The 12,133-nt window shown below is 42.5% G+C and overlaps 1 protein-coding gene across 3 annotated transcripts in view; it reads right to left on the bottom strand.

Annotated features, from left to right (window-relative positions):
- ZC3H8 (zinc finger CCCH-type containing 8) overlaps window positions 1–12,133 on the bottom strand; it is a 36,728-nt gene that overhangs the window by 16,006 nt on the left and 8,589 nt on the right. Inside the window, exons 3-6 of one of the 3 annotated variants that reach the window (XM_036315869.1) lie at window positions 9,143–9,374; window positions 7,852–7,985; window positions 2,874–3,111; window positions 498–631 (exon numbers count right to left, since the gene is read on the bottom strand). In XM_036315869.1, coding sequence (XP_036171762.1) covers window positions 498–631; window positions 2,874–3,111; window positions 7,852–7,985; window positions 9,143–9,374 — 738 coding nt within the window. Of the gene's footprint in view, window positions 1–497; window positions 632–2,873; window positions 3,112–7,851; window positions 7,986–9,136; window positions 9,375–12,133 lie in introns of all 3 variants that reach the window. The other 2 variants (XM_036315868.1, XM_036315866.1) reach the window with 2 other exon arrangements.

Here is a 12,133-nt window from a genome sequence, read left to right on the forward strand (position 1 = left end):
AATGGTTACCACCAGTTTAGAAGCCCTCAGAAAGGCCGAGTCCAGAGTCATTTATTGAACCACCCTGATTACATGTACAGAACTTTTATAAGCAAAATCAAACTAAGGGAGGGTAGAGGTGGGTGGTAAGGCCAATGCTCGGATATATTCTTTTTTTTTCCAGAGGGAGTCTAGACCCAGTAGACCAGGGACTGCAACAGCAGAAACTTTGTAAGACTCTGTGGCCTTTGAAATATGCTCATGATTATTGTATTTTCTCCCCGTTACTCGTCTGTCAATCCATATACACTGACTGCACAACACTAAAAATAAAGTCAATGTAAACCAAATGAAGGGAATACTGAGGTGCATAAATGCGTGGCAACGGTGCTTAAAGGGGGTGCTGGCAGCTCCCGTGTGAGCGAGAACGTGTAGCCCACTGCTGTCGGAGATTTCACTACTGATAACCCTCATTCTGTGCCTTGTCACTGAGGGTAAGGCAGAAATGGTCCTTTTACCTGTCCCTGTGAGCCACTGTTCCTCAGTGATGCATATGATCCCTTGTCTGCAGTGCCGGGCCATTTCCGCTTCATTTTCTTCTGTTTACCATTCTTATGGGCAGCTTTAAAGTTTTTATTTTTTTGTTTAACATCTGAAAACAGAAAATTAACTTTAATGATGATATAAAAGCACAACAGCAGCACTGGCTGCTATTGTGTGGCTCAGTTGTTTGGAACGTCGCCCAGTACACCAAAGGGTCTCAGGTTTGATTCCTAGTCAGGGCACATACCTACATTGCAGGTTCGGTCCCCGGTCTAGCCACAAGCCAGATCCTTCTGAAGTGTTCAGGATATGAGGAATCTAATTAGGAACTACCATAACACTATAACAGTAAAACTTCAAATGTTTAAACTGACTGTGTCGATTACTATCAGATTTTCCACTGAAACCATTTCATACAGATTGAACTCATCTATGACCCATATTAAACAGAAAAGCATTTTAAGGGGGGAGGCAGTAAATGAGGATCAAGTATTGCATTTATACAATGATACTGTAATAACTATGTATGGGGTCAGATGGGTACTGGACGTATTTATGTAACTCACCTTATAGTTATATAACTGACTAATCACTAAGCTGTACACCTGAAACTAAGACATCTAAAAGAATACATACGTGAAATTAGTCTGACACACCATCATCCCTGACACTGAGTCAATTCATCTTCAGCTGATAGCAATACAAACAGGTATATCTTGTCCCTTTTACATGCAGAGGCTGGGATTTAGCATTCTCCCTTTCAAAGTAGTCATGGCCTTTGATAACCCTCCTGAACTCCCAGCTCCGCCTGCAAACTCAGTGAGCACTGTACACTGAGTGGCCAGGTGTTGAAGGGTGTCTCACATCTGGAGTAAAGATCCATATAAAATATGATCTTCTATATATATAAAAGGCTATTATGAAAAGTGTCCCCTCGGGAGTTCGACCAGGAGTTCGATCACTCGCTATGATGAGTGCTGACTACAAAGGGGTGGCATGGAACATGGCAGGTGACCAGCAGGCGGTGGTGACGGGGCACTGAAGGAGCAAGGGAAGGAGGAGGCTGGGAGGTTGGAGGCGGTGAGGCGGGGAATCTGATTGGCCCTGATCACCAGCCAGGACTAGGGAACCTACCCATGCACGAATTTCGTGCACTGTGCCTCTAGTCCTATATAATAAAAGAAAAACATGTAAATTGACCGTCCCTCCACTATGTGCACCAGCCAATCAGGAGTGAGTATGCAAATAAACCCAAAAAAAGATGGCAGATTTATTTGCATACACAGGTGCCGGGCAGAAAGCAGAGCAGGAGAGCCAGCAGCCTGGGGGGATGTGGCTCCCTTGGTCGCCCCTCCTAGCCACTGGGCGGAGAGCAGAGTGGGAGAGCCGGCTGAGAGTAGAGCGGCTTGGCGAACTTGGCTCTCAAGCTGCCAGGCGGAGAGCGGAGAGGGAGAGCTGGCGGATTGGAGGACTTGGCAGAGTGGGAGGCCGTGGTACAGAGACAGAGCAGGAAGGGCAAACTAAGAGCGTGGGGAGCACCAGGAATTCTGGGAATTGTTCTGGTGGCAGCCCCAGGACCGGAAGAGGAAGCCCAGAGCATGGGGAGCACCAGGAATGCTGGGAATCGTAGTTCTGGTGGCAGACGGATCTCCTAGACTGGTGATGGCGAACCTTTTGAGCTCGGCGTGTCAGCATTTTGAAAAACCCTAACTTAACTCTGGTGCCATGTCACATATAGAAATTTTTTGATATGTGCAACCACAGTAAAACAAAGACATATTTTTGATATTTATTTTATATATTTAAATGCCATTTAACAAAGAAAAATCAACCCAAAAAATGAGTTTGCGTGTCACCTCTGACACGCGTGTCATAGGTTCGCCATCACTGTCCTAGACACTAGAGCAAAGTGAGCCTGGAGCAAGTTACTGTTGTGGTGGGGGTGGAGGGAAAGCAAAGGTGAGAGACATAAGTAAAATCAGAGTGTCTAGGAAAAATTAAAGGAAAGATATCCTAAAACTTCCAGGAAATCTCCACCAATGAAGCAAAGCAAAAAAAAAAAATGCCTCTATTATTCTGTGAGCAACAAACCAAACTGGGTTGGGGGTCTCAGACAACTTGCTCATATGACTGCACAAACAGACAGAAACTCCCAGATTCGCAAGGGCTCCCCTGAGGGCTCCCAGATTAGACAGGGTGCAGGTCGGGCTGAGGGACCCACTCCCAGTGCACGAATTTTCGTGCACCAGGTCCCTAGTCTTATCTTAAAATGCAGTAGAACCCCCACCCCCCAAGTCATGAACAAAGTGACTGCTCCTCTAGATAGACTTTAAATGATAAAACAGTTTTACCTTTACCTTCCTGTGTACACTTTGCTTCCTCTTTCTTCATGGATTCTTTATGAGACAATAAGGACTGAGCAGCTTTTGCCATTTCTCTGGCTTGTATATATTGTTGAAGCTCTTTAGCAAAATTATCTTCTGGTTCCTGATTGCAGATATTATCAGTGTATACATCATAGTCCTTACTTCTTGATTTTCTATATAGCAAATTCTTTGGTGATGTTGTAGAGTTTCCAAAGTGCCTAAACTAAGTAAAATTAAAATTTTAATTTAAAAAACCTAGCATGATTCAAAACTATGTGGTTATAAAGAAGAAACAATGACTAACCATAAACTGATCATTCCTGAGGTTAGGTGATGGATACATGGGAGATATTCTATCCTTTCCATTCTCAGGTATTTGAAGTTTTCCAGAATTAAAAAACAAAGAAAAAACAAAACAAAACAAAAAACAAAAACAAAAAGCCAGCATGACACAGCCATCTTTAAAGGTAATTTGAGGGAAGATTCTTAATTTGTATACTCTATGTACTTTGCTGAATTAAGAGAGTAAATACCCAAATTTTAACTTTTTGACTAAAAAAAAAAAAAAATTGCCCAGGTGCTGTGGCTCAGTGGTTGAGCATTGAACCAGGAGGTCATGGTTCGATTCTCAGTCAAGGCACAGGCCTGGGTTGCAGGCTCGATCCCCAGTAGGGGGCGTGCAGGAGGCAGCTGATCAATGATTCTCTCTCATCATTGATATCTCTATCTCTCTCTCTCTCTTCCTCTCCCTTCCTCTCTGAAATCAATAATAACATATTTTTTAAAAGGAAACAGAGAATTCTTGTATTAAAAAAATTACAGTATTATAGTTCACATTTCTCCCTTCATATTGACTATACTTCCAAATGGTTTAATTCAGTAACTCATGATTTCATAAAAGTAAATTGTAATGGCCCAATTAAAAATGTACTACACTAAGATATATCATAGACACCAAAGCCTATTCTTTTTCCAATTTAAAGGTCTGCCAACCGCAAGCCTAGAAAATGAATTTACTTCTGTTTGAAGGATCCAAACAAACTGAGAAAGTTTCCTAACCTGACAAGGGCCTCGATGCACACTTTATCTTCATTACACCAGACAAGACTACCAACCAATCCAACAGTCTTCATGCCACCAACTTCATCTCCACATCCTCAAGAAAGAGCACCCTTTTCCAACTAACACCATACAAAAAACTTACAAACAGAACTTCTGGTCAGGAATTGGCAAACACTGGCCTGGCCTCCTGTTTTTGTAAATAAAGTTCTGCTGGAACACAGGCACACCCATTCATTCATCATCTATAATCTATGGCTGCTTAGTTGTGGCAGAGACAGTATGGCTCACAAAGTCAAAAAGATGCACTATCTGGTCCGTTATGAAAAAGTTGGCTGACTCTTGTAATGATTGTGTTTCCCGTGGTTCTGTTCTTTAATTTTTATTTAGAGAACCAAAAAATCATTCAATATACCATAGCTCCCAAATTTAGCTTAGTCAAACACACAGATAAAATTCCATTCAGTGTATGTGAATTAATATTACAATAATCCAAATGAGTGACTAAATGCCCCCTTTGCACAAAACATACAGGCCTACAGTACTGCAGCAGACCCCTTCTATTGCAAGTAATAACATATTTGATTTTCTGGTATTAAAGAAAAAGATAAGATGACTTAGGAATATAAATAAAACCAGGACAATGGCAATGGCCCAATTAAAAATGCACTACACAGCCCTAACGGGTTTGGCTCAGTGGATAGAGTGTCGGCCTGTGGACTGAAGGGTCCAGGTTCGATTCTGGTCGGGGGCATGTACCTTGGTTGCCGGCACATACCCAGTAGGGGGGTTCAGGAGGCAGCTGATCGATGTTTCTCTCTCAACGATGTTTCTAACTCTCAACGATGTTTCTAACTCTCTATCCCTCTCCCTTCTTCTCTGTAAAAAAATCAATAAAATACATTTTTAAAAAAATTTTAAAAATGCACTACACTAAGATATATCATAGCTACTAAAGCCTATCCTTTTTCCCATAATTCACAGCTTTGGTTACAGAGGAGGTGGCAGGCCTGATGACAAGAAGAAAGACCTGCCCGGTTCTCTTTAATCAGGTTAACTTTACTTTCAGGAATGCTTTTCTAACTACTGCTGGAGCTGTTCTGAAATGACAGCTGCAATCATAGGTACCCACTGTAGCAGAAGCCCAGGGCTGGCAGCTGCCCTTGGAGAGCCTGTTTTAATAATATTAGAGATGAGTATTACTAGTTGATATGATTCTTTTCAGAGGGCAATGAAATAACCCAAAATACAAATTACTGCCTTAATACTCTCCTTCACACAACTAGCTATAAACTCACTGCTTTGATGTTTGCTGTTCTCTACATAATTTAGAATGCACACAAACATGACAGTAAAACTTTGTTTTCCCCCCTTTTTGTAAAGGAGTCTAAATAAAGCAGTTTTAAGTAAAAAAATTTCCGGCTTTTGATTCAGGATCGTTTACTGAACTAGTATGGCTTCCTGACATTCCACAGAAATAAAGTACAGAAGGAGGGCATGAAGTTAATTGAGAGAATTCAACAGGTTCTTGGCAGATTTTTTATAAATGAAAAGCAGGTTTTAAGTTGGAGGCTCGGCTTAGGTGGAGTCTGAGAAATAAGGCCATAACTGAGGACAAATTAAAATTCTACATGGAAACAAACAAAGCTATTATAACAAGTTCTCTCTGCCCACCCCTCATCAGAACACAATTAAAGAGAAGTTTACCCTGGGCAAAAAGAGGGCTGTTCTCTGAAGAAATTGAATACAATGCCTGATAAAAGCCAGGACTCCTTAGGTGGGTAATAAGACCTCAGAGTAAGTCCTCTACATTCTGGCATTTGGGAACACCTCAGTGCACCATACATTTCAGTGACAGTTATAACTTGACTAGAGGCCCGGTGCACGCAATTAGTGTACAGGGAGAGAGGGGGCAGGGGGTCCCTCAGTCCAGCCTGCACCCTCTTGCAATCCAGGACCACTGGCTCCTAACCGCTCGCCTACCTGCCTGCCTGCTCGCCCCTAACCACTCTGCCTGCCTGCCTGATCACTGCTAACCACTCTGCATGCCTGCCTGCTCGCCCCTAACCACCTCTGCCTGCTTGCCTAATCCTCCCTAACCGCTCGCCTGCCTGCCTGATTGCCCTAACCGCTTGCCTGATTGCCCTAACCCCTAACTGCTTGCCTGATTGCCCTAACCGCTCGCCTGCCTGCCTAATCCTTCCTAACCACTCCGCCTACCTGCCTGATCACCCCTAACTGCTTGCCTGCCTGCCTGATTGCCCCTAACTGCTCATCTGCTTGCCAGATCGCCCCTAACCATTCGCCTGCCTGCCCGATTGCCTCTAACCGCCTCTGCCTCCCTGCCTGGTCACCCCAAACCCCTCTGCCTGCCAGCCTGATCACCCCTAACTTCTCACTTGCCTGCCTGATCACCCCTAAACACCTCTGCCTGCCTGCCTGATCGCCCTTAAATGCTACCCTGCCGGTGTGATCACACCTAAGTGCTTCCCCCTGCCAGCCTGATCATCCCTAACTGCTCTCCCCTGCCGGCCTGATCACCCCTAACCGCCTCTGCCTCGGCCCCTGCCACCATGGCTTTGTCCTGAAGGATGTCCAAAAGATGTCTGGTCTAATTAGCATATTACCCTTTTATTAGTATAGACCAGTGGTCAGCAAACTGTGGCTCCAGAGCCACATACGGCTCTTTGGCCCCTTGAGTGTGGCTCTTGCACAAAATACCGACTTCTGCGCATGGGCCACAAAATTTCAATCGCACTGTATGTGCGCGCCTGCACATGGTATTTTGTGGAAGAGCCACACTCAAGGGGCCAAAGAGCCGCGGGTGGCTCGCGAGCCGCAGTTTGCCGACCACTGGTATAGACAATTTAGTATTCCAAATAATTTAGCACATGTCCCTGTGGACAAACCTGATAAAAATAGTTGCCGCCAGTTCAGAAGCCCTCAGAAAGGCTGAGTCCAGAGGAGTCACTTATTGTCCCACCCTGATTACATGTACAGAACTTCTACAAGCAAAATCAAACTAAGAGGAGGGTAGGGGAGGGTGGTAAGGCCAATGCTCAGATATATTCATTTTTAACTAGAGGCCCAGTGCAAGAAATTCATGTACGAATAGGGTCCCCAGGCCTGGCCAGCGATCAGGGCCAAGTGGGGTGACAGGCAGGGTGATCAGGGGGCCCCCACTGGCACCTGCCTGGGCTGGACTGGGGGCTGCAGGCTGGGGGCAGCTCCTGCATTGAACGCATGACCCCTGGTGGTCAGTGCACGTCATAGCGACCGGTCATTCTGCTGATCATTGCGCCATTTGGTCAATTTGCATATTAGGTTTTTATTATATAGGATTTCCAGAGGGAGTCTAGAGCAGGGGTGGGCAAACTTTTTGACTCGAGGGCCACAATGGGTTCTTAAACTGGACCGGAGGGCCGGAACAAAAGCATGGATGGAGTGTTTGTGTGAACTAACATAAATTCAAAGTAAACATCATTACATAAAAGGGTACGGTCTTTTTTCTCAATAGTTTTATTCATTTCAAACGGGCTGGATCCGGCCCGCGGGCCGTAGTTTGCCCACGGCTGGTCTAGACCCAGTAGACCAGGGACTGCAACAGCAGAAACTTTGTAAGACTCTGTGGCCTTTGAAATATGCTCATGATTATTGTATTTTCTCCCCGTTACTCGTCTGTCAATCCATATACACTGACTGCACAACACTAAAAATAAAGTCAATGTAAACCAAATGAAGGGAATACTGAGGTGCATAAATGCGTGGCAACGGTGCTTAAAGGGGGTGCTGGCAGCTCCCGTGTGAGCGAGAACGTGTAGCCCACTGCTGTCGGAGATTTCACTACTGATAACCCTCATTCTGTGCCTTGTCACTGAGGGTAAGGCAGAAATGGTCCTTTTACCTGTCCCTGTGAGCCACTGTTCCTCAGTGATGCATATGATCCCTTGTCTGCAGTGCTGGGCCATTTCCGCTTCATTTTCTTCTGTTTACCATTCTTATGGGCAGCTTTAAAGTTTTTATTTTTTTGTTTAACATCTGAAAACAGAAAATTAACTTTAATGATGATATAAAAGCACAACAGCAGCACTGGCTGCTATTGTGTGGCTCAGTTGTTTGGAACGTCGCCCAGTACACCAAAGGGTCTCAGGTTTGATTCCTAGTCAGGGCACATACCTACATTGCAGGTTCGGTCCCCGGTCTAGCCACAAGCCAGATCCTTCTGAAGTGTTCAGGATATGAGGAATCTAATTAGGAACTACCATAACACTGTAACAGTAAAACTTCAAATGTTTAAACTGACTGTGTCGATTACTATCAGATTTTCCACTGAAACCATTTCATACAGATTGAACTCATCTATGACCCATATTAAACAGAAAAGCATTTTAAGGGGGGAGGCAGTAAATGAGGATCAAGTATTGCATTTATACAATGATACTGTAATAACTATGTATGGGGTCAGATGGGTACTGGACGTATTTATGTAACTCACCTTATAGTTATATAACTGACTAATCACTAAGCTGTACACCTGAAACTAAGACATCTAAAAGAATACATACGTGAAATTAGTCTGACACACCATCATCCCTGACACTGAGTCAATTCATCTTCAGCTGATAGCAATACAAACAGGTATATCTTGTCCCTTTTACATGCAGAGGCTGGGATTTAGCATTCTCCCTTTCAAAGTAGTCATGGCCTTTGATAACCCTCCTGAACTCCCAGCTCCTCCTACAAACTCAGTGAGCATTGTATACTAAGTGGCAAGGTGTTGAAGAGTGTCTCACATCTGGAGTAAAGATCCATATAAATCATGATCTTCTATATATATAAAAGGCTATTATGCAAAGTGTCCCCTCGGGAGTTCGACCAGGAGTTCAATCACTCACTATGATGTGCGCTGACCACCAGGGTGTGGCGCGGAACATGGCGGGTGACCAGCGGGCAGTGGTGACCGGGCACTGAAGGAGCAAGGGAAGGAGGAGGCTGGGAGGTTGGAGGCGGTGAGGCGGGGAACCTGATCAGCGCTGATGGCCGGCCAGGCATAGGGAACCTACCCATGCACGAATTTCGTGCACTGGGCCTCTACTCTTATCATAAAATGCAGGTGAACCCCCACCCCCCAAGTCATGAACAAAGTGATTGCTCCTCTAGATAGACTTTAAATGATAAAATAGTTTTACCTTTACCTTCCTGTGTACACTTTGCTTCCTCTTTCTTCATGGATTCTTTATGAGACAATAAGGACTGAGCAGCATTTGCCATTTCTTTGGCTTGTATATGCTGTTGAAGCTCTTTAGCAAAATTATCTTCTGGTTCCTGATTGCAGACATTATCAGTGTATACATCATAGTCCTTACTTCTTGATTTTCTATGTAGCAAATTCTCTGGTGATGTTGTAGAGTTTCCAAAGTGCCTAAACTAAGTAAAATTAAAATTTCAATTTAAAAAACCTAGAACGATTCAAAACTATGTGGTTATAAAGAAGAAACAATGACTAACCATAAACTGATCATTGCTGAGATTAGGTGATGGATACATGGGGATCATATACTATTCTTTTCATTTTCAGGTATTTGAAATTTTCCAGATTTAAAAAACAAATACAAAACAACGTAAAAACAAAAACAAAAAACCAGCATGACACAGCCATCCTTAAAGGTAATTTGAGGGAAGATTCTTAATTTGTATACTCTATGTACTTTGCTGAATTAAGAGAGTAAATACCCAAATTTTAACTTTTTGACTAAAAAAAAAATCGCCCGGGTGCTGTTGCTCAGCGGTTGAGCATTGAACTAGGAGGTCATGGTTCGATTCTCAGTCAAGGCACAGGCCTGGGTTGCAGGCTCGATTCCCAGTAGGGGGCGTGCAGGAGGCAGCTGATCAATGATTCTCTCTCATCATTGATATCTCTATCTCTCTCTCTCTTCCTCTCCCTTCCTCTCTGAAATCAATAATAACATATTTTTTAAAAGGAAACAGAGAATTCTTGTATTAAAAAAATTACAGTATTATAGTTCACATTTCTCCCTTCATATTGACTATACTTCCAAATGGTTTAATTCAGTAACTCATGATTTCATAAAAGTAAACTGTAATGGCCCAATTAAAAATGTACTACACTAAGATATATCATAGACACCAAAGCCTATTCTTTTTCCAATTTAAAGGTCTGCCAACCATAAGCCAAAATGAATTTGCTTCTGTTTGAAGGATCCAAACAAACTGAGAAAGTTTCCTAACCTGACAAGGGCCTCGATGCACACTTTATCTTCATTACACCAGACAAGACTACCAACCAATCCAACAGTCTTCATGCCACCAACTTCATCTCCACATCCTCAAGAAAGAGCACCCTTTTCCAACTAACACCATACAAAAAACTTACAAACAGAACTTCTGGTCAGGAATTGGCAAACACTGGCCTGGCCTCCTGTTTTTGTAAATAAAGTTCTGCTGGAACACAGGCACACCCATTCATTCATCATCTATAATCTATGGTTGCTTAGTTGTGGCTAAATTAGCTATCAACTATGAGGATAAATTCAAGATATTTCCTGAAAAGCTAACAAGTATTCAAAGGTTTAATCCCATACATTCCTACATATGCCAGCCAAATAAGAAACCTACATAAGCCCTAGCTGGTTTGGCTCAGAGCATTGGCCTGCAGAATGAAGGATTCTGGGTTTGATTCTGGTCAAGGGCACATGCCTGGGTTGAGGGCTTGATCCCCAGTAGGGGGCGTGCAGGAGGCAGCCGATCAATGATTATCATAATTGATGTTTCTATCTCTCTCTCCCTCTCCCTTCATCACTGAAATCAATAAAAATATATTTAGTTTAAAAAGAAACCAACATAAAAAAAGATGTCATTGACAACAGCCTCACCAAAGATATAGCAATAAATCTAACAAAAAAAAGTGTAAGATGTAAGACATCTACCAAGAAAATTATAAAACACTGTTAGAGAGAAATTAAAGAGGACTCAAAGATTGAGAAACTCAATGTTCTAAAGATGTCAATTTTCCCTCAAATGATCTAGATTCAATGCATTCCCAATAAATTTCCCACCAGGATTTTCTGTGGAACTTGACAAACTGCTCCTAAAACTTATATGGAAATTTAAAAAGCTAAGAATAGCCAAGACACAAAGAAGATATACAAATTCATTATAAAGTTGTAGTAATTAACAGAGTGAGGTCTTAAGGGACAGAATAGACAATAGACAAATAAGCCAGTGGAAGAGAATAGTCCAGAAACAGACCCATCTGAACATGAGCACTTGATTTTTGACAATGGTGACACTGCAGGCCTATGGGAGCAAAGGCAGTCCTTTCTCCTCAGTGAATGATGCCAGAACAATTGCATATGATAACAAAAATAAAAAGTAAAACAAAATTTGTTGTTCTCTGCACCTATTAGTGTTCACAAAAATCAATCCTGGTGATTATAAACTTAAGTGTGAAAGGCAAAACAATAAAGACACTGTAGGAAAATATTTTTACTCAGGATATTTAAATAAAGCAGTAACTATAAAGGGAAAAATTAATAAATTTGAATACATTAAAATTATAAGCTTTTCATCAATAGAGTCATTGAGTGGAAAGAAAATCAGAAAATGTGCAGATATCTGCAATACATAATCCACAATGAAGGGAAAAAACCCTTTATATCCAGAATAAAAAACTATAAATGAAGATATAAACATTCAGACAAACTAATTTAAAAAAGGACAGAAAGACTTGAATAGGCGCGTGCGCGTGCACACACACACACACACAAAGGGAAATCCAAATGTACAAACATATGGAAAGATGCTCCATCTCAACAGCAATCAAGAAAATACAAAGTAAATTGCAATGAGATACCTCATCAGATGGCAAAAAATTAGAAGGATAAAAATATCAAGTGTGGCCCTGACGGGTTTGGCTCAGTGGATAGAGCGTCGGCCTGCGGACTGAGGGGTCCCGGGTTCGATTCCGGTCAAGGGCATGTACCTTGGTTGCGGGCACATCCCCAGCGGAGGGTGTGCAGGAGGCAGCTGATCGATGTTTCTCTCTCATCGATGTTTCTGACTCTCTATCCCTCTCCTTTCCTTTCTGTGGAAAATCAATAAAATATATTTAAAAAAATATATATATCAAGTGTGGAGCAATAGAAATACAGTCCCTCAAATAAAAG

This window comes from Myotis myotis, unplaced genomic scaffold (assembly GCF_014108235.1).
Source record: "Myotis myotis isolate mMyoMyo1 unplaced genomic scaffold, mMyoMyo1.p scaffold_m19_p_62, whole genome shotgun sequence".
In the NCBI taxonomy this organism is placed as follows: Eukaryota; Metazoa; Chordata; class Mammalia; order Chiroptera; family Vespertilionidae; genus Myotis; species Myotis myotis.